Here is a 22,908-nt window from a genome sequence, read left to right on the forward strand (position 1 = left end):
CGCCATCGCCACCGCCATCGCCGCCCCCATCGCCACCATCACCCTCGTTGCGGTCCGCGGTGTGCTCGGTCGCGGTCCCCTCGCGCTGGGACCTGGCCCTGCTACCTCGTTGCGAGGGCTGCTTGTCCTGGACGGGAGGGGGAGCGGCGTCCTTGGCGGGGGGCGGGTCGGCGGGGGGAGTACGGAACCGAAGGGGGTTGACGGCGGCGAGGCGGTCCCGGGCCCGTTCGTACTCCAAACGAGCGTCCTCAGCGACCTTGCTGGCGGCCTCGGCGTCAAGCCGCTTCTGGCGGGCCTCTTCGTCGGCCTTCTCGGCCGCGAGACGAGCGTCTCGTTCCCGCGCAGCCTAGGAGAACTTGGGTTAGCTCAAAACGCAAACGTAGAAAGAGAGTACTAACGATCTGGACCTCGGTCTCCTCCTCGTCCACATCCATGGCGTCCTCCTCGCCGGGCCACACGGGGAGAGGCTTGTACTGACCCTCGGCGAAATCGAAGGTGATCTTGCGGGCCTCTTCGAACCCTTCCCAACCGCGACGGGTGTTGGGGTCCAGGTGGTCCCACTCCTCCTTGTTGTCGGCGATGGCCTTGTAGAGAGCCCCGCGTTCGCTCATGACGGAGACCCCGGACCGACGGTTGAGTTGAGGTACAATCTGGATGTCGGATAGCATGCAAGAGGAGTCAGTGGAAGAAGAAGAAAAAGAAAAAGAATAGAAGAAAACAAACTCACAACCGTATCGAGGAGCCTCTCGATCTCGGTCGCGACCTCATCCCGAGTCCCCAAGGCCATCTTGTCGGCGCGCAACAAGACCAACCCCGCTCGAACTCGGGTCTCGGTATCCTCATCGTCGTCGAAGACGACAACCATCTCTCGGGGAACGGGGGCACAACCGAGCTTCTTCGGGGCGCACCGACCGCAGGACCTGGTGACGTTGCCGGCGGTGTGCGGCGGGTGGATAAGATGGCGGCAGAAAAAGAGACCCTCGACGCTGATCATGTCCCACCACGTGCCGTCTTCCGGGTTGTACGTCACAAAGTCGGCGGGAGTGACGCTCTTGAACTTGCCACCGTCGAAGCAACGTTGGCAACACCATTGCCAACCACCGGAGAATTGGGCCTGAAGATCAAAAATCAGATATCAAAGGAGGGTCAGTCGGAGACCCTCTCGGAGACCCTATCGGAGACACGAAAACAGAAGAATATCAAAGGCTTACCAGCAACCCATTCACGCCATCCACATCCCCTCTCATCCAAGCGGAGATTACCTCCGGCGGGACGGTTCCTCGGAATCGTTCTTTCGCCTTCTGTAAGGCGTTGACTTCGTTGACCTCGAAGCCCTCCCAGTTGTTACCGCGTATGTAGCCATACACGGCGTCGTTGACCCAGTCCGTGGCGGCCTTGCGCTTGCGAGCTTTCGAGGGAGTAGGGGGAGCGGAAGGAGGCATGGTACGAAAGGAAGGAAGGAAAGATACGGGAGATAGTAAGCTATAGGTTTGCTAAAGGAGAGAGGATACGTACGTCGAAAAACATCAAGTCGACAAACTCCCTCGGGGGTCTTATACCTTTCACATTTCGAGAACAAGACAAAAGAGACCTAGGTAGCAGCTACTAGGACAAAGCAAGAAGTCGTTACTTCGAACACGACAAAGAGAATACAGCGATATCGGTTAGAAAGGACGTCGATACATACGACATCACCTTTGTTTACATCAACGAACAATACCGCGGACAGGGCCATGTTGCAATGTCCGTGGGGAAGACAATAGAAGATAGACGCGCGACGCGTCATCGTCGTCGGCTAGGCGTTTCAGACGGGTCGACGACACCGATAGACAATAGGTTCTTCATTGCAGCACCCGCGGGCGCCGAGCAGTGTTTCCGAAAGAACCAGTGTACCTGGGCGTACAAATCGAAGGTTCTAGACGATCTCTTCGGGGACAATAGAGCGGAGGCACGAGGAGAGTCGCGGGGGTACAGACACTGGACGTTTCGAGGGAACAAAGAACTTCAAGATGAAACGTCTACTCTAGCCTCGGACTACTCGGCTACTTTGGGCAATCTGGAATCTCGCCCTAAGGGGGGGATCCTATTATAGGCATCCGCGGTACGCATGTCGTACACACGCGGGATGTAGGTTTTCACCTCGTACGGAGGTCCGTTCGGAGACTCTCTCGGAGACTCTCTCGGAGACCTATTAGGAGATGTGTTCGAAGATGTCTAACTAGCACCTTGTAGTAGTTAGACATCCGTTATTACATTTATTACCCTACCCGTACCTTCTAGTCCCGTGTGTTACTATTCAGGTTTGCTGGCAAACCTTATACTAGGTATCCCTTGGCTGCGGAGACACAATCCGCATATCCAATGGGACTCCAACGCGGTGACGTTCGGGGATGTCTGCATCAGCACGGGATGTCTCAAGAGGCCCGAGACGGTGTATGCTCTGGACGAAGTAGAGGTGGAGACACGAGGGATCGACCCGTTCAAGAAGATGAAGGGGTCTATCACGGAGGATTTGGTCGTCGCACAAATGCAGATGACCCGGGAGGACGACGAGCGGGCGAGGCGCCCGGACCTGTGGGATTGGGACGTCAAACCTACAGACTCGTTCCAGGATGACCTGGACCCTCCCGAATATATGGAGAAGCTGAGGGACATGGTACCGGAGAAGTATCATGAACATCTTGGAGCGTTCTCCAAGACGAAGGCAGATACACTGCCCCCGAAGCGATCGATCGACCATGCGATCGAACTCAAACCCGGTACGTCGCCGACGTATCAGAAGCTCTATAACCACTCCCAGCGGGAGAGTGAGGAGCTAAAGAAATGGTTGAAGGAGAATCTGGAGAAGGGGTTCATCAGGCCGTCGAAGTCGCCCTGCTCGAGCCCGGTACTGTTTGTACCGAAGAAAGGCGGCGAGATGCGTATGTGCATCGACTACCGTCGCCTTAACGACATTACGGTGAAGGATAGGACGCCCCTACCCCTCATCTCAGAGACGCTAGACAGGTTGAAGGGCGCGAAGGTCTACACGAAGATGGACCTCCGAGGCGCGTACAACCTGCTACGCGTAAAAAAGAAGACATTTGGAAGACCGCGTTTACTACACGTTTCGGTCTGTTCGAATGCTTGGTCATGCCGTTCGGCTTGACCAATGCCCCCGCTACCTTTCAGCGGTGGATGAACGAGGTCTTTCAGGACCTTTTGGATGTGTGCGTCGTCGTTTACCTCGACGACATACTTATTTACTCCTCCGACCAGGAGACCCACGATGGTCAGGTCAAGGAGGTTATGAAGAGGCTGCAGGCAAATGGCCTGTATGCGAAAGCGGAGAAGTGTGAGTTCGATACGGTGGCTACCGAATTCCTGGGGTACGATATTGCCCCGACGGGGGTTAGTATGAACCCCTCTAAGGTCAAGTCCGTTTTGGACTGGGCCCCCCCGAAGAACATTCGGGGACTGCAGTCCTTCTTAGGATTTGCAAATTACTATCGTAGGTTCATTCAGAACTACTCCAAGAAGATTCAGGGAATGACGGCCCTGACGAAGAAAGGGGTGAAGTACTCCTGGACGGCAGCCGCTGACGCTGCGTTCCGGGAATTGAAGGAGTCCTTCACCCAGGCGCCTATACTGGCGCACTACAACGAGGAGCGCCAAGTGGTGCTCGAGACCGACGCTTCCTCTGGAGCGATCAGCGCGGTAATGTCCCAGGTAGGGGACGATGGGAAGCTCCACCCGGTAGCGTTCATGTCGAAGAGCCTGACGCCCGCCGAGAGGAACTACGATGTGCACGACAGGGAACTGTTGGCCATCGTTTATTGCAGTCGGATATGGCGACATTATCTCGACAACAAGTACCCCGTTCGGATCCTCACGGATCACAAGAACCTGGAGTACTTCAAGAGGGACAAGGTATTGTCTCAACGGCAGGCGCGATGGTCGCAGCTGTTGAATCAGATCTCCTACACCCTGGAGTACAAACCGGGAACGGAGAACGGGAAGGCCGACGCGTTGAGTCGGCGGGAAGAGTTGATGGAAGAGACAGAACCGAAGCGAGCGGAGACTCTGCTCCGGCCTGTCGAAGACGCACCCTCTGAGGGGTGTAGTCCGGTTGAGCGACCGCCTTTGCGGTTGAATGGCACCATCCCCGCACTGGGCGATTGGATGGTGAAAGCGCTGATACCGGCGGCGCAGGACGATCCGGTGGCGAAAGAGCTCGTAGCGCAGCTCAAGGCGGGGACCTTGGCGAATGAGCGATACAGCCTGAGCCCCACTGGAGTTCTCCTGTACAACGGGTTGGTGTATGTTCCCAACGCAGGGAACATCAAGGTAGAGCTGATGAAGCGTCTACATGACGGGAAAGCCGCCGGCCATTGGGGGCGGGACAAGACCGTGGAGCTGACCAGTAGAGACTTCTACTGGCCTGGGATGGCGAAGTGGATCGGGGAATACGTCGCTAGCTGCAGTATATGTCAGCGCAACCGGCGACCCCGAATGAAGCCTGTCGGCGAGCTAGCGCCGCTACCGGTACCGGCAGGGCCCTACGAGTCGATCACTTGGGATCACATCACGGATCTGCCCGAGTCGATGGGGTCCAACTCGATCCTGGTGATCGTCGACCGATTCAGCAAGCGGGCGCACTTTATCGCTTGTCAAAAGGATAACGACGCCACGTTCTTGGCGCGGTTGTTCCTTGACCGATGGGTGTGTTTGCATGGGTTCCCGAAACAGATCATTTCAGATCAAGGTACGTTGTTTACCTCGCGCTTCTGGAAAGATCTGTGCCGCATGGCGAACGTGGAGAACAGCTACTCCACGGCGTTCCACCCGGAGACGGACGGTCAGACCGAGCGAAGTAACTCCACCTTGGAGCAATACTTGCGGTCGTACGTCAACTTCCTCCAGGACGACTGGGCGGAGTTACTCTCCATGGCGGAGTTCGCGTACAACAACGCGAAGCACTCTGCCATCGGGATGTCGCCATTCATGGCGTCCGAAGGAAGAGAACATACCTTCTCCCTACCGGTGCCCGGCACTAGGGAGGAGGCGGTCGAGTCGGCGGGAGAGTACCGAGACCGACTCGACGGGATCTACAAGTCGGTGAAGGAGGCGCTGGAACAAGCGCGACAAGACATGGCAAAGTACGCAAATCGGAAGCGTACCGCCGTCCCTGACGAGGGCTACAACGTAGGAGACTTGGTGATGTTATCCACCAAGAACTTGACATCGGTGCGTCCCAGCCAGAAGCTCTCTATGAAGACGCTGGGGCCCTTCCCGATCACGGAGATCGTCGGCCAGAGCAAGATGGCGAGGAGGCTGGAACTCCCCGCGCAATTACGCCGGGTACATCCCGTTTTCCACGTGTCGTTGCTTATCCCCTATCGGGCCAACGAGCTGGAGGGAAGAGAGGTGGTTGAGCCACCTACCCCCGAAGTCCTCGACAACGGCGACTTGGGGTATGTTGTGTCCGAGATCGTACACTCGAAGGCGTTACGATCCGGAAGGTCCGGGAAGAAGACCCAATACCTGGTGCGATTCGAAGGGTACGGGGACGAGTCGAACGAGTGGGTTAGCCCCGCCGAGTTCGACCACGACGACAAGGTCGTCACGGCGTTCCACAAGCGCTACCCCCATCTACCGCAGCCCGGTCGACAGGAGTACGCCGACGCTTGATGCGTTCGGAGTCCGCATCTAGGGGGGGGATCCTGTTATAGCGATCACGTGACGCGTCGGACGCGCCGTACGCGACTCCCGTATGCGACTCCCGTCGGGGGTACTTCTCGGTGTTGTTGTTCTGATGTAGAACTAGTACCTCTGTAATAGCTCTACATCCGTTATTACATTTAGATGTCTACCCGTACCTTGCCTCATTCCTGCGTCCCGTCAGCCTGTCCAGGGGGATCCCCGCCGGGGGCCGCTCCCGGGCCTTACAGTCGGTCTCTCCCATACGGAGAGAACCTAGCGAGGAAGTCGATGAGGGACGTGCTCGAGCGGGCCAGGAGATCGCGGCTGCTGTGGCCGATGGGCAGATCAGTGACGAGGAAGCTGGTCTGATGAGCTTAGCGACTCGGGCGCTCTCGATTGGGACGAGTTCGGCGGGTGTGTTTGGTTCTGTTTATTCGCTGTTGTATATGTCACTGATTCAAACGATTGTGTCATTGCTTCTTTGCTATATAGAGAGTAACGGGCAAGAACAGGCGGAGCCCGTTGTCGAAAGGGACCTCGAAGATGTCGGGATGGAGGGGCCTCAACAGGACTTCGAACAGGACGTCGATGTGCCGATGGAGGAGGACGTTCTGGCCGTCAGGACGCCAACGCCAGGCAGGGCGGGGCATGATGATGGAGGGGTGATGGACGAGATGGAGTTGGCTGGGGAGGATGGTATGTTCATGTTTCACTTGCTTGCGCTTGTTCTTTCCAGTTCGTTTTGCTAATGAATAGGATGATTGTGTCACGTAGCCGTAAGCGAGGCGGAAGAGGAGGCGGCCCCGGCCATCTCGCCGGAAAGGAAGGCTGCGTGGCTGAAGAAGTCCAGGAAGATGGCTGACCAGCGCCGTCGCTCTCGGCGTCCCGAGAGTCCTTCCCCTTTGGGCACCCGGCCGATCGCCCCTCTTGGGTCGGCGACATCTCCTCGAGCCAGACGTGAGGCTCGACAAGGGTCGGACGATCCCGACCAACGGGAGGCAGGGCAGATCTGGGCGGGGTATTGGGGGACCCGGTCCCAGAGACGGGCGAGAATGGAGGAGGAGGAGGATGAGCTTGAGTCGGTTCAAGCGTGTAAGTTAGGACTCATCACATGGCTTTCACCGTTCATGTTGCTGATGATGACTATGTATGCCTCTATCTACTTAGCTTCGGATTGGGCGAGGCCAACGCCGACGAAGAGGATCAGGAGGGTCCCCGCCCGGAATCCTCTCAGCCCAACCAAGCAGGGCACCCGGGCTGGCCCCGACAACAACACCCAGGCTGGTCCTGGACCTCAAACTCGCGCCAACCGCGCTGCCACCTCGGCCGCCTCGTCCCCGGCCAAGTCTCCTCGCAGGAAGCCCAAGCCTGCCACCTCGTCCCCTGCCGCGACGCCCACCAAGGGTAAAGGTAGGGCGACATCCACCAAGGGTGGTAGGGGCCAGGCCAAGGCTGAGATCAAGCCCGAGGTCAAGCAGGAGCCGAGTGCGGGGACGCTCCTGAACCACGCGGTAAGTGACCGATCCTCCCCGACTGGTCGGTCAAGAGTTGGTGGAGCTGATCTTTGTTGTATGACTTCTCTCAGAAGGCGAAACGGCGCCAAGAAGATCCCGGTGCGGTCGAGTTTCTCGGAGACGAGAGGTGCGACACCTGTCGTAGCCTCGGAGCCTCGAAGGGTGGGGACGAACCGTGGTGGGGTTGCTGGAGAAACCCAAACTCCAAGAAGGAGCGCTCCTGCTCCCACTGCGTGGCGGTTCGTGCGAAGTGCTCGTTCAACGACGAGCCCAGGCACGTTGACCCGCCCGCGGCAGGTCCCAGTACAACTGGGCTGAGCCAGGAGTGGGTGAACGGTTTGGCTGCCCGGCTCGACCGAGCGATCGGAGGGATGGAGGTGGGTCTCGGAGTCCTGAACTCGATGGCCGCCACTGCTCTTGGAGAGCCAGCCAACAACATGTTGGCCGAGCGGATTCAGGAGTTTTCGGCCGTGAGCGCGGACCTCCGCCGTGGTCCCTCTGGGTCGACCGCTGCCGCCGCCATCGAGGTTGAGGCTGACGACGAGGACGAGGAGGACGAGGAGGAGGAGGAGGAGGAGGAGGAGGAGAAGGAGGAGGACGAACAGTAGGACCTTGAAGGTCTACGCCTCCGGTTCTTGTTCTTATAGGATAGGTTGTATTCTACCCCGAGAGGGTTTAAGACTCAGATTCTTTCTATTTATTTCATTTTAGATCAAGGATCCTTCGAAAGATATTCATCATCGTCAGCGAGACCCTCGTAGGGGTGGTGGGGGTCCGCTACCATAGTAACGAACGCTCCTGGGGAGGGTGGATGACTGACCCGACCACCGAATGGTGGCGATCGCCGAGAACTTGGAAGATTGCCACGAGGGCAGGATCGACATCGACATCGACGAGCAAGAAGCATTGCGGGTCGAAGCCGTCGGTGTAGTTTGCGGCGGTCGTTGAGGGAGTGAACTGCGGGGTGAGTGGAACGGACTCGACTCAGACGACGGGCGTGGGTGAAGACGGCACGAAAGAACCTTCGGTGTCAAGTCCTGGACATCAACAAGAGGTACTTCTTCATATTCACCATATCCCCTAAATCCTCTGTTCGCTCGTTCGACCAGGGCGCATTCTACCTCAGGGCAACACCGACGGCAACACCAACGGTTTCGCGAGCCTGCACCCCAATGTCACCGACCATTGTCTTTCGCTCGGAACCCCTCGCCCAAATCCCCGGCTTACAAGGGCAGTACTTCTTCCAGGGTGCGCCTAATCTCTCATCATCTGTTCTGCATACCCACTTGCGCACGCTCAAGCACATAATCCGATTGCGATTGGTCACGGACACCTATCTGACTGCCGCTTGGACATGATCGGCGCACCGACCCAACGTGACCAAGCGCTACGATACTGAAGAACAAGCACATGGTCGGCCAAGACGTTCCCCTGCGCTGCAGGACGATGAACTTCGCATGGGACGATCAAGGGGCAACTATACAGGCGGCAACGTATGAGTACAACATCCTCGAACGACCCTCAACGTTCGACAACATCCTCGAACGACCCTCAACGTTCGACAACACCCTCGAACGACTCCCTTCCGTTCCCATGTCGACATCAGCATACACTCTGAACGTCCGACAACATCCCAGAACTACCCGCCCATGTCGACATCGGCAAACACCCTCAACGCCCGACAGCATCCTCGGACCACCCTCACCCTCAACGCCCTAACCCAACGCCCGACAGCATCCTCGGACCACCCTCTTCTCCAGCACGATTCCCTCTCCCCCTCTCAGACGGTCCACTCCGACCCCTACAAATGTTGTTCTGTGAGAAGGAAAGCCCGATTCAGCTCTCCCATGGGTTTCACCGACCCTCGGCCGACTGGCGGGCAAACTGGGGGGGTAGACTCACTATCGCAGCTGCACCTTGGGCGGTAACACCGATTGCCAGTGTCACGGCGCTCACGCCTGTTCGCCAATGTGGCAGGCTCAGTGGCAGGCTCAGGACGAGGGCGACCCTCCTGAGGTCTGGGCGATCGTCGTCGGCGATAGCCTCGTCCCCTTGCAGGGAGAGAGGGAGGAGGAGGTTGATCGACCGAAGGCTCAACTGCAGGCCTGACTGGAGGCGGCAACGGAGGAACCGGACCACTGCGGTCTGAGTACGCAGCTGGACGTTCGTCCTGCGGGGGAGGAACGCCCGGGACAGAGACAGGCTCGACTTGGTGCGGGATCTCCCTCGGAGGCGTCATCCCGGCTTCTGCTGCAAGACCGAATCCCTCGGGAGGCCCTGCTTGCATAAGGACTTCCCCAATACGGACTTCTCTTGCATAGGGCGGTACAGGATCATTGACATCTCCTTCTGGGTTGTCCAGATTGCCCGACCGGAACCGATTACGGATGTGACGTGAAGCCAGCAGAGGATCACCCTGCTGGATGGCCGATAACGCCCTAGCGCGACTTCCCTCATCAAGACCTTGCAACAGTGCTTGCATATCTCTCAGGGTGGCTTCTATGGCACGTCGTCTACCCCCCAGAGGTTGTGGTCGGGCGGGATTTGCCGCTATCGGCCGACCTGTCTCTCCCGCGTATTGGATTTCGGGAGTCACGGAACGTTCTTGAGGTTGCGCAATTGTCCTGCCAGAGGCGTTCTGAATACTCCTCTGCGCAGGGGTGGCGGGTCCGGGAGAGGGGCTATCCCTGACAGTCCGTTGGCTCTCCTCAATCGGACTTGGCAAACGATCTGGACGGCTATGTTCGGTTCGAGCGACCTCACCGACGACCTCACCGACCGGTCGGTCATCTGGTCGGTCTCTTGCGCTTTGGACAGCCTGCCTGTCCTCGGGGGTGTGAGCTCGAGGCTGGCTACCTCTGGGCGGCTCATCCTGGGACAGGTTGATCAAACCTAAGACGTCAGCGTCGATCGACCGCTCTCGTTCGAGAGATGCCTGACGTCCGTCAAGGTCGAATCCACTCCAACCTTCGTCAGCTTGATCATTCCATCGGTTCTGCCGCACTGCGGCGAGATCCTCTTGTAGGGGACCGGCTAGATCCTCCATGCTAGGAGTCTGGAGTGTAGCTGTAGACGCCAGGGGAGATGGAGCTGGTGTAGCCTGGTCAGTGAAGAACAGTGGCTCAGCGCGATCAACGAAACCGGCAGTCTCGAGGGACATGTCCGCCATCCCTGAAGTTCGACCAGTGCTGCTGGATGTAGAGGGACCCGACTGATGAGCCCTGGGGACCGGCATAGCATCTGGAAAGGCATCGACAAGACGAGGGGTCGGTACCAGCCGGGGAGTGGATGCTTCAGTGAAAACGGACGGTGTTGGTGATTCTCGACCGTCTCGACCGTTCCGTTCAGTGCGGTAAATCTTGTAACGTTGACAGTGACCCGTATGACGACGTTTGGAGATCATCTTGACAGACTTGCCACAGGCGATGCAGGTCCACATATCGTCATCATCCTCAACGTCTTCGTCCTCATCGTCCTTGCCCGATGCAGTGTTTTGGAGGTTTCGGATGGTCGTGTAGAACTGCCGGGAGGCTACTTCCTCCTGGTGGGTATAGTCCGGGGCGGTGTAGGTGAAATCTCGATCGTTGACATGTCCATCGACGATGTAGGCGCAGCCAGAACGTTCAAACAGGGCCTTTACCTGGTTGAACGAGCTCGACGATGGTCGGCATGTGGCAGGCTCGAACCGATGGCTGTGAGGATTGGTCTTGGCCCAACACCACTGTTCATTGATACCCTCACGCCGGAAGAGCTCCTGAACCGTTGCGGCGATAGCGGAGGCATGTGCGTTTGCAGATATCCAGAGAGGTTTCCCAAAACCCTCAGCAGCTAACCACTCCTTGACCGCCTCTGCACCCTTGCGAAGTGTCAGCCGGTCCGAAATAACAGCCGAGGATTTGAGGTAGTACACCTAGATGCAAAGATCGGTCAGTCGATTTGGAAAGGGAAAGTCAAGTTGACCGACAGTCGGCCGACTCCGGCCGACTCAGGTAACACTGACAATTGTCTCCTTCTCTTTGCAAATTGAGACGGGAGGACCAGGTGTAATCTGTGTTTGGCGGGCCGGAGCTTTCCCTTTGCGGCCACTGGTGAGATAGGAAGCGAAAGGAGAGCCCGGTCGGATGTTCTGGGACGAAGACGAAGCGGTGGAGGGGTGGATTGAGTTAAAGTTCTGGATGGTGTTTCGACTAATTGCTGGGGGGGTATGCCCTGGCATGTTGCGGAGCGTTTGCAGAGCAGAAATGGTGCTATGTTGGGGTAGCTGACCATAGCTATGCGGGCTGTGGGTAATGGAAGGAGCGGGAGGAAATCGATTATGAAAAGGACCTGTATTATCATTATTTGCGGTATTATGGGTCGTGCCGGGTATCATGGGGCTATACGACCCCTGGCCTAGTGTAGATGGTACCTGAGGCGGTGCAGCTTGTCGTAAAGCTGTCTGTACAGCCTGCTGTATAGCAGCGGCCAGGTCGGCCTGACTTATGGTGATTTGTTGGTGTGAATCGTTGTGTTGAGGCATGGTAAGGGGGAGCGAATAGAATAGGTACTGAATGGCAAAGTACGTGTGAGGATTCTAGATGTGACTATTGATATGTAACAAGTTCATGAACTGGAGTCGGCCGATGGAACGGCCTGAACGATTGACCCTACATGTCGAGAGGTAGATTGTTGGCTGATGGATGTAGCGTACGTAAAGTTCGATGAAAACGATGTAGAGTAAAGGATTAAACGATGTCGAGCTTGATACTAAACGTTGTCGAGTAAACGAATAAACGTTGTGGGTTAAACGTTGCTGACTAAACGATTACGAGATTTACTAAGTCACGTGTAAAGTGGTCCTTTTGGCGCCTCATAGATTTCGGGGGACGGAAGATGGCTTGGCGGCTGTGGCCGATAACGGGAATCGATAATCACGTGAGAGAGAGAGGGGGATCCTAGAGCTTTCCGAGGCGTTTCACTTCTCAGCTGCTCGAAGTGGCTGTCACTTGCAAATGGCCGCCTCTTCACCTACCAATTTTATACACATGACCTGATCTTTCCCTCATATCTACGGTACAATTGACCACATGAAGAAACAATTGAAAGGAATCTGTCATCCATAACTAACTTAAGCAGAAGGGTTTACCTTGCCTAGATCTTTGACTTTCCAATCCTTGTTGACAACACCCTTCAAAATGCCCTTCTTGCGTAAAGCCCTTCGGATGCTGCTGACATCAAAGCCGATGAGAATACTCAAAGGCTTTATTGTCTGTACAGTAGCAGACTTCACCCACTTCCCATTGTATTTGAAGCAGGTATCATCTAATCGTTCCACGCGGTAAAGTTTTGCATTTGCAGAGCTGAATGATTGTCTAGCCCTGGTTGACTTCGAGACAGGACCTCGTCTATTATTAGCCTCACTCCGCCTTGTTGATGAAAATACTGGCTCAGCCTCCAAGTGCTGTTGGCTTTTTGCAGATAGCAATGCTTCCTCAACGTTCTTTTCTGATCCCTTGGGTTTCAAGGATTGAGGGCCAGACACAGTACTATTGAGACCAGCAGATACAATATCGATCCCAGAAGCGCTGGTATCACCAAGCATTGACTCATGATGAACGATTGTACCATGATATCGGTGTTCATGGGTCCGGCTGCATTCTGAATGCGTTGATTCGACATAAGCCGTATCCAAATCATGGTGTGATGTCGTCTTGATGTGATCGCACACAGTTGTTTGGGAGTTGGCTCGATTGATATCAGCTACTTGACGCAGACCCGAGTCTGCATGGCATGAAGGATTTGTTTTGCTCAATTTTGTAACCAGCCATGTACCCCAGCGTATTTCGGTCTCTTCCTTGGCATGCTGAAGGGCCATGATACTGACTCCAGTAAGATCAGAGACAAGCTTTCTGGTGTGTATTATGGCAGACTGCAATGATTGACCAGCCAGAACGAACCTCTCCTCGCCGACTCGTCTCACACGAAATGATCTGATACGTCGATGGACCTGTGTGTTGTTGCCAGCAAGTCTCACATGAGCCTGTGTGTTTTCCACAAGACCAGGTCCTTGAGTTTGAAGGCTCAATTGTGAAATTTCTGGGCCAATCAACTGTATGCTTCGTTCCATTCCAATGGACAACAAGAATTGTTGATCTTGACAGGAGGTCATGTCCAAGACTGTGGGATCATGAACAGATCCCAGACCTTCATTCTGTGATGTTGTGAAGTTGCAATCTTGGGTCTGCATTGACTGCTAATGACCCATGTGACCCAGGTCCCAGTTTTGTTCTCCTGCAAAGTACCGATCTGAAATGAACGGAGCGGATCCAGCATGCATAGGGTCAACAGATTCCAGTAAGCCCTGATCCAGACCAACAGTCGAATACTGTTCGTCAGCTTCTGTTCCATGCTGATAAAGACCTTCATATGGCGACATCATCGGCTGATACAGGCACGGTCCTCCCATTGTATCACTCAATATCGATGGTGGATAGAACTGGGGATCGATCGACAGATCAAACCCTTCAGTATACTGTTCTGTCCATCCATCCATGTTCGATTCTAGCGGAAATCTTGTCATATGTTGGGAAAGGTTAATGATGCGATGGTTGACTGCCAAGTCTATCTTGTTTCCCTGTTTATTGTGACCGGAGAAGAGCAATGGCTGTCGAACCGTTACTTCATGGTACGATTGTGCACCCCCTCTTCCTGCCATCAATATATATATATAAAGGCTGATCGACAAAGGAACGCTCTTTTTGTGCGTCGAGAAGCCTTCTTGATACCTAGGCTACGATATCACCTGGATAGCATGCACGTGACTCGCAGGGACAGAAACAGACGGACATGTAGAAAGAACGAAGTAGCAATGTCATACAGCCAGTGTTCTGCATGATCGACTCTGTAGGAGGTGGCAAACTTGTATGCCGAACGTATGTTTCGATGCAACAAATGCTACCTTCGTCCAAACCCTTCCTGTCCCTAGCATAGGGTTGCGTTCGCGATCATTCGACTATTATACGTCTATTTTTCAGAGTGCCACGTTTTGCTAGTGAATTGTTAGCAAAACTCGGCAGCAAACAAAATTACGCAAGCACTCGAAAGTAGACCGTTCGTGACGAAGATATGTCTACTTTGAGCTGAGACTTCTCGACCAATATTCGAAGTCGACATCGGAGGTCGACAAGAACGTCGACATACCTAGGTCGACGTCTTGTAGCTGTAATATCTCATGAACGAACTATAAATATAGCTATGAACTACAGCACAGATGACGAGGACGAGGACCAGTTCCTCATAGACGCTAATTCCGCCACCGTAGATTTATTAACGGCCGCTTCGCAAGCCTACGTTCAAATCGTTCGAGGTATCCTCGAAAGGCCCCCCCTCCGACCTATTATACATAGTCCCTTCTCAACGGCTCGTATCCTTCTTCAGACGGTCGGCGGACACCCTATGGCTTGCCACAACGCTATAGGAATGTCTGCCAGTTGTCTCGAACGAATTACCGACGATATCGACCAGCTACATCGCATCAAACCCACCGATAACGTCAGTTTACAAGCGAAAGTTGCGATGACCCTATGGATGTTACGCAAGGCAGCGTCAAACCGTCTGACCCAGCAATACTGGCAGATTTCGCAGGCCAGTATCAGTAAGTAAGTGCCTGCGAAGTGGGGCCGGCCGGTTCGCCCGACGACTTGATCAATACTGTCAAATCTAGATATTTTCACGAAGTTATCAACGCTATGTTCGACGTTCGATTCTACGGCCGCTACGTCAAACAACCGACAGCCGACGACCTTCCCCTCCATGTAGACAAGTACACAGACCGTAAATACCGCCACCTTACCAAACGCTGCGTCGGTGCGATCGATGGAACGCAAATAATAGCGACACCTCCCTCCGACGACTCCGCTCGATGTCGAAATCGAGCGAAGTACCTCTCGTTCAACGTTCTCGCTTGCGTCGGCCTCGACGGTCTCTTCACCTTCATACTAGCTGGCTGGGAAGGTAGTGATCACGATAGTAACGTTTATCGAGCAGCCGTAGAACGAGGACTGAAGATACCGAACAATCACCACCTACTAGCCGACGCCGGCTACGGATTGAGCTCAAATCTACTGACCCCGTTCCGTGGGGTCAGATACCACTTGAAGGAGTGGTCGCAGTCACAGAACGGGTGAGTACACCAGCCAAAACGTGACAGCTCGTTCTCAGGCCAACCCCATCGCTCGGGTCGATGAAAACGCTGACGATTTCGTCGGATGTTTAGATCACCCCAAAACGAGAAGGAACTATACAACCTTCGACATTCTAGCTGCCGTAACATTATAGAGAGGTCGTTCGGTATCGTCAAGAGTCGTTATAAGGTTCGTAGCTATCGTTCTGCCGTCGTCGACCGAGAACGAACGTTCTCCGCCCGCGATATCGACGTACATCAGCATATTCGAAACTTACCGAGTCGTCTCGTTCGCTACCGTTTACTATAGGTTCTCAAATACGGAACGGTCTACCCTATCGCCACGCAGGTTAAGATCATCTACGTCTGCTTCGCCCTCCATAATATCATCGAATTGTACGGGGAAGACGGTACCGAATACGACGACGACGGGAACGTTGTAGGCGAGGTCGACGTCAACGTACCACCACCTCCCCCACCCCCTCGAGAACGACGTCCGCCACCGGAAGAAGATAGGCTAGCTGTCGAGAGGCGTGGGAGGATAGCGAGAAGGATGTATAGAGAATACGTCGACTATAACAACGGTCGGAACTAATCGATCGATGTAGTATGGCTATTATCGACGTGGATTCGCTCTCGTAGATCGTGTCGGCTGTCGGCTAGCCTCTTCGTCTTCCTCCCTTCGCTGTTCCATCTCCACCATACGTTTTACGCTGTTGGCGAGGAGTACGTCGGGGGTAGCCAAGAAAGCGATACCTCGAACAGGCCGGTCGGTGAAGTGATTGACGAGACGGTTGTAATCGACGTCGCTGAGCGAGAGTTTGGTAACAACGTCCGCTAGCTTCTTAAACACCCTCTCCATCTGCTTCTCCGGGTCTCGTTTAGCTAGGTCCTCCATGCGTTCGTCTAAACGATCTAGTCGTTCGATTAGATCAGCCTGAACTGAAGTACGTTGACGTTTGGTGGGAGTTCGTCGGGAGGGGGTAACCTGGACCTCGGGGCCTGAAGATTCGGTGCTGTGTGTGTTTGGCTGTTGAGTACTAGTCGGTACACCCGCTTCAGGCTCAAAACGAACCTAGAATCATCCGATTCCGGTTTGGGCCGTTGTTATAGCGACACGCGCGTACGCCGAACTCGAGCCGTACCAACTCCGGCGGAGTTGTTCAAGGAGCATATCGTATTGCATCACTTTGTATCAGCATTGTAGTATATAGTCTTTCATCTGTTATTACATCTATATACCCTAGTCCTACGTTCTACATTACTCCCGGATATGTCCTCGCAGGTATACATCGAGCCGGTCTTCCCTGGAGCCTTCTCGACGCCTAACAGAATAACAGATCATCCGAGTTCCCCGAGTAATGACTTGAACGTAGCAACTGGAGAACCGTTGGTGCTGAGCAGCATAGGTTCTCCCTCTCGGCCGGAGGCTCATATTACGGTCACCGGCACCTTCTACCCGAATGGTACTCCGACGGAGACGGTCTTGATGATCGACTCAGGAGCGACCAGTTTGTTTATAGACACCGAATTCGTCGAGCAACACGGATTCGACCTCATTCCTTTAGAACGACCCCGACCACTCCTGGTCATTGATGGGAGAGAGATCTCTTCCGGTGCAGTTACACACCGGGTACAAGCTAGACTACGTATCGGTAGACATACCGAAACGGCGTACTTCTACGTATGTAGCCTCGGAACTTTTACAACGGTGCTCGGCCTACCATGGTTGAAGGAGCACAACCCCCGAATTGACTGGGAAATGAGCGCAGTAGCGTTCGAAGATAAGTGCGTCCAGAACGGATGTACACCAGCAAAAGAAATAGTATACTCCCCCGTGGATTACGAAACGGAGGAGAAGGAGTTACGTTCGACGGACCGAATCAAAGGAGGGGTCACCGAAGAACTAGTAGTGGCCTATCTCAAGGCCAATGATGAAGAAGAAGAGAGGGTGAGGCGTCCCGACTTATGGGATTGGGACGACAAGCCAGCGGAGAGTTTCCCGGGAGACCTGGACCCTCCCGAATATATGGAGACGCTACGGAAGGTGGTACCGGAGAAGTACCACGCTTTCCTCGGAGCGTTCTCCAAGACCAAGGCCGACGAGTTGCCGGCACATAGAGACTTCGATCACTCGATCGACGTAGAGGAAGGGAAAGTACCCCCCTTCGGAAAACTCTACAACCACTCCGAAAAGGAGAGCGCCGAATTGAAGCGCTGGATCAAGGAGAACCTTGATAAAGGTTTTATCAGGGCTTCGACGTCACCCGCCGCAAGTCCCGTATTGTTTGTCCCGAAGAAGGGAGGAGAGCTCAGGCTCTGTATTGATTACCGGCGTTTGAACGCCATTACCACAAAGGATCGGACCCCGTTACCGCTGATTTCCGAGACGCTCGATAAGTTAACGACAGCGAAGGTCTATACCAAGTTGGACCTCCGAGGAGCGTACAACTTGCTACGAGTGAAGGAAGGGGACGAATGGAAGACAGCTTTCCGTACTAGATACGGACTGTTCGAGTGTCTGGTGATGCCGTTCGGGTTGACGAACGCTCCGGCGACGTTCCAAAGGTGGATGAACCATGTGTTCAGGGACCTTCTGGACGAGTCCGTCGTAGTGTACCTGGACGACATCCTCGTGTTCTCTCCCGACGAGACTACGCACGAGAGACACGTGAAGGAGGTGCTGCGAAGGCTACAAGAAAATGGGCTGTACGCCAAAGCAGAGAAGTGTGAGTTCCACACAACAGACACGGAGTTCCTTGGATACGACGTGTCTCCGGGAGGGGTGAAGATGAACCCCTCCAAGGTGTCGTCCATAGAACAATGGGCGGCGCCTCGAAACCTGAAGGGACTACAGTCGTTCCTAGGTTTCGCCAACTACTATCGGAGATTCATCACGAACTACTCCCAGAAGATACAGGGGATGACGAAGCTCCTGAAGAAAGGAGTGCGGTTTCAATGGAACGAAGCTGCAGAGACTGCGTTCGTAACGCTGAAGAAGGCGTTCACGCAGGCGCCTATACTGGCGCATTTCCAGGAAGATGCAGAGGTAACGTTGGAAACGGATGCCTCGGCCGGAGCGATTGGAGCAGTGATGTCGCAGAGAGGTTCGGACGGAAAACTCCGACCAGTAGCGTTCATGTCAAAGTCGTTAACTCCCGCAGAGCGGAACTACGACGTTCACGACAGAGAGATGCTGGCCATCGTCTACGCCTGCAAGATATGGCGACACTACCTGGAGGGACCTCACCCTATTCGGATCTTTACCGATCACAAGAACCTCGAGTACTTCCGAACGGAGAAGTTACTGTCGAGGCGACAAGCAAGATGGTCTCAGCTGTTGAACAGTCTGAGCTACACCCTGGAGTACAAGCCGGGGGTGATGAACGGCAAGGCCGACGCCTTGAGTCGGAAGGAGGAGCTCCTAGAAGAGAGCGAACCAAGACAGACCGAGACGATGCTACGGCCCATGAATCTCTCGGCTACAGCGCGGGAGATTCCTCCGCATCTACAGATCAACGGTACCCTGCCAATTCCCGGCGAGGACCTCCGGAGAGACCTGTTGCAAGGTTACGAGGCGGACGAAGTAGTCAAGGCCATCTTGGAGAAGATGGAGAGGGAGCCCAACGAGCAGGGTCCCTACAAGAAGGATGGCGAGGGGTTCCTGATCTACAAGGGACTCCTGTACGTCCCTGATGTGGAGTCGGTAAGGGTCCGACTGATGAAGTACGTTCACGACGGCAAGCTCGCGGGGCACTACGGGCGAGACAAAACGGAAGACCTCCTCTCGAGAGACTTTTATTGGCCCCGAATGAGAGACTGGGTAGGCAATTACGTGGCCTCATGCTTGACGTGCCAGAAGAACCGCCGTCCCCGACAAAAGCCGATCGGAGAATTGGCCCCTCTACCTGCGGCGAGGAAGCCGTGGTCGTCTATTACTTGGGACCACATCACGGACCTCCCCGAGTCATTGGGCCAGGATGCAATCCTGGTAATCGTCGACCGCTTCAGTAAGCGGGCACACTTCATCCCGTGTCGAAAGGATAACAACGCCTCGTACCTGGCGAAGTTATTCTTCTCCCACTACGTCAAGTTGCACGGTTTCCCTGATCAGATCATCTCGGACAGAGGAACATTGTTCATGTCTAGCTTCTGGCGGGATGTATGTGCTTTTGCGGGTGTCGAGAGGAGATTCTCGACGGCATACCACCCGGAGACTGACGGGCAAACGGAGAGGAGCAACTCGACGTTGGAGCAGTACCTGCGGAGTTACGTGAACTTCCAGCAAGATGATTGGGCGGAGTTGTTGCCTCTGGCGGAGTTCGCCTATAACAACTCCAAGCATTCCGCCATAGGGATGTCGCCTTTCATGGCCTCCGAGGGGACTGACCACAAGTTCACCATCCGGATGGCCGAAGTACCCAATGAAAGCGCGGATGAGTTCAGGGAGCGACTCTCGAACATCCACGAGTCGGTACTCCGGGCATTGGAGCAAGCAAGGGTGGATATGGCGAAATACGCCAACAGAAAGAGGCGACCCGTTCCCGACGAGGGAATGGAGGTCGGGGATCAAGTGATGTTGTCTACGGACCACATCAAGACGGTTCGTCCAAACAAGAAGTTGGACTACAAGACCCTCGGACCTTTCAAGATCGCCGAGGTCGTGGGAGATGCGAAGATGGCGCGAAGGTTGGAGCTTCCCGAGCAACTGCGGCGGGTACACCCCGTGTTCCATGTCTCGATGCTGATCCCGTACAAGCGGAACGAGCTACCCTCGCGGGAACAGGTCCCGCCTCCTCCTCCAGAGGTAGTGGATAACGGTGACACCCAGTGGGTAGTATCTGAGATCGTAGATTCGCGGAGCAGGAAGCGGGGACGTCAGACGCGTACCCAATATCTGGTGCGGTGGGAAGGTTACGAGGATGAGTATAACGAGTGGGTACATCCGGAGGACTTCCACCATGACGACCAAGCGGTGCTGGATTATCATCGACGATACCCAAACAAGCCAAAACCTGCTTTCGAGGAGTACGGCGATGCCTAGGGCGTTCGGAGCTCGCCCGTAACGGGGGGATCCTGTTATAGCGACACGCGCGTACGCCGAACTCGAGCCGTACCAACTCCGGCGGAGTTGTTCAAGGAGCATATCGTATTGCATCACTTTGTATCAGCATTGTAGTATATAGTCTTTCATCTGTTATTACATCTATATACCCTAGTCCTACGTTCTACATTACTCCCGGATATGTCCTCGCAGGTATACATCGAGCCGGTCTTCCCTGGAGCCTTCTCGACGCCTAACAGCCGTTTCCCCATCGCTTTCGCCGATTTCGATGTACCGCCGGGTGTTTGAGAAGGGTCGATAGCGAAAGGGTCGATTGCGAAACGACCGTCGGGGGTAGTCTTTGAAACGAGGTCATCTAGCAATAGGTAGAGTTCATTACTCCGGCCTCGCAGTGCGTAGAGTGCTAGATTGTCCTTCATCTGCGAGATATAACGGTTGATAAGTCAGATCGTTCTCTGTGTTTGGGCAGACGATCTTCGACGACGCAGATTTTTAGGTTACGTAAGGGTGATCGTACGCATATTCGAACGACGTCAAGAACGTTCGACACGTCGACATACATCGTCAAACATCTATCGAACGCTGTACTTACTCCAGACTCCTTCAATTCGTCCCACGCACCATCAGGGAGGCTCAACGTATTCATCTCTTCGTCAAATCCGGCACCTGACTGGCTGTAGCGTTTCAACAGCGTGTTCCAAGGCTTCCACCCGTCGTTCTTGAGCTATAGGTCGTCGGAAGTCGTACGTCAGTTCTAGCTATTCGGTACCGACGTTGTGAGCGATGTACCTTGTTAAAACGGAACTTAGCTGACTTCTCGTCCTTCTCCCCACCCTTACTACGTATCTTGTTCACCTCAGCGGCGACTGACGCCCACGTACCTCGTTTGAAACCGTTATCGGCCCGTCGACCTCGACGTTGTTCCTCCGTAAGCAGTTCTAACATCAAACGATCGTCCGCTAACGTCCACTGAGCGTTCTTACGACCTCCCTCGGTCTTTACGGTACCAGCAGGACCTCCCTTATCGACCTGCGTCACCTCGAAACCTTCCGTCGCCATCGAAGGGGGTGTTTCAAGCGAAATCACCTCGACTATCGACATATCGTCAAACGACGTCGTTCCCCTCCCTAACGGTTGTCGACTACCTCCTCCTGGGTGTCGGGAGACGCCCTGTCGCTGAGAATCACTAGCAATAACGTCTGGGTACATCGTAGCGTCGGTATAGGTCGTTTGGGAGGTGAAATCGGGAGATATCGTGGTATTTCGAGGTTCGTAAGTACAATTCGTGTTCTGCGTCGTGGTTCTACAAACCCCAACTCCCCTACCAAAACACTAGCCGGCCCTGGGTTACCCAAACCGCAATTGTAGACGCAAAAAATCAGGTCTCGAGCGTCGATTCTCGGCGACTATAATCACACGGAATGCCACATGGTCTGAGCGATACGTAATCGGTAACAATTCACTAGCGTCGGCGTATCAAACTAGCCAGTTGCCCGTTTGGGCCTGTTCTAGACGTATAATAGACGCATGTCGACGTCGCGAACGCACCCTAGATCCGATCCTCTATACTGTGGAGTCAACGATCGAGTGACACGAGATCCCCCACATTACATGGACGGGCCCTATCATCCCTATGGATCTGACAATCATCTGGTGAATCTGACAATCATCTTGACCCGGAGGTTGATCTTTACCCGTGAGCCCACACACAAGTCTAGGATTACTGCTCTGTTTCATCGCTCAGGGATGTTCGTGTAGTATCGCAACATCAGAATGATTGACTCGTGACGGGGGTAATACACGGTACATCTGGTATTGATCCATCGTGATAGCCGCTGTCCTACTTCTATGTCTTGCTTCTCTCTATTGAGGCCATTATGCACTCCAAAATTATGTCTAGAATGAATGCTGAAATCGATACTGCCACATGCTCCGGCGTGTAGGTGAAATCGCTCAACAGATTCTTCTGCAGATCGGCACCAGTGGCAGCCGTTGGTATTTTAAATGAGGAGGGTTTGCAATGACCATAATCACGCTGGGGTGGCTTGCTATTGCACTGGGCCGTCAACCCTTCGACGCGCGCTCTGTGGTATCTCGTTTCACTCCCCGCGCAGGACGTTCGTGAGGGCGGAGAACGTACATGATGTCGTCCTTTACGTGTCAGAAGCGCGACCTGGACTTTTCTATAGTGCCAGATCTGACGAGATATTAGCATATATAGTTGCCTTTCCCGCGAGATTGTCTGCTGCATCGAGCAAGATTTCTTGAGTACTCAAGCACGGTCTTTCCCGCCCATCTCGCGCAATGCCTTCGGATCTTAGTAAAAATCTGCAGCAGGAAGGTCGAGTGTTACTTCCTGCTCCTGTCCAGCCGCTGAACACTGGCGTCCTCACTGATCCCCGTCATGGTGTCACCTTTGCCCGTGTCCCAGTTCATCAGGATATACCTAAGTGGCTGCGAGGCGCGGATTTATCAAAGCTTCGGAA

General features: G+C 54.5%; 2 protein-coding genes across 2 annotated transcripts; both read right to left on the reverse strand.

Moving 5' to 3' along the window:
- Window positions 1-6,152: 6,152 nt before the first annotated feature.
- Window positions 6,153-13,344, reverse strand: HD553DRAFT_326309 (uncharacterized protein; the record flags this gene model as incomplete). Its single annotated transcript, XM_046181686.1, has 12 exons — window positions 6,153-6,427; window positions 6,546-6,691; window positions 6,993-7,730; window positions 8,017-8,153; window positions 8,335-8,465; window positions 8,564-8,673; window positions 8,917-9,011; window positions 9,099-9,112; window positions 9,153-11,106; window positions 11,197-11,405; window positions 11,463-11,769; window positions 12,322-13,344. The coding sequence occupies 12 exons, from the start codon at window positions 13,342-13,344 to the stop codon at window positions 6,153-6,155; spliced, it is 5,139 nt and encodes a 1,712-aa protein (XP_046033763.1).
- A 7,203-nt stretch (window positions 13,345-20,547) lies between these two features.
- On the reverse strand, window positions 20,548-21,631 carry HD553DRAFT_345336 (uncharacterized protein; the record flags this gene model as incomplete). Its single annotated transcript, XM_046183084.1, has 3 exons — window positions 20,548-20,841; window positions 21,015-21,146; window positions 21,212-21,631. 3 exons carry the CDS (start codon window positions 21,629-21,631, stop codon window positions 20,548-20,550), a joined length of 846 nt encoding a protein of 281 aa, XP_046033764.1.
- Window positions 21,632-22,908: the final 1,277 nt, after the last annotated feature.

Source organism: Filobasidium floriforme (assembly GCF_021052385.1).
Source record: "Filobasidium floriforme strain CBS 6241 chromosome Unknown HD553scaffold_23, whole genome shotgun sequence".
Taxonomy (NCBI): domain Eukaryota; kingdom Fungi; phylum Basidiomycota; class Tremellomycetes; order Filobasidiales; family Filobasidiaceae; genus Filobasidium; species Filobasidium floriforme.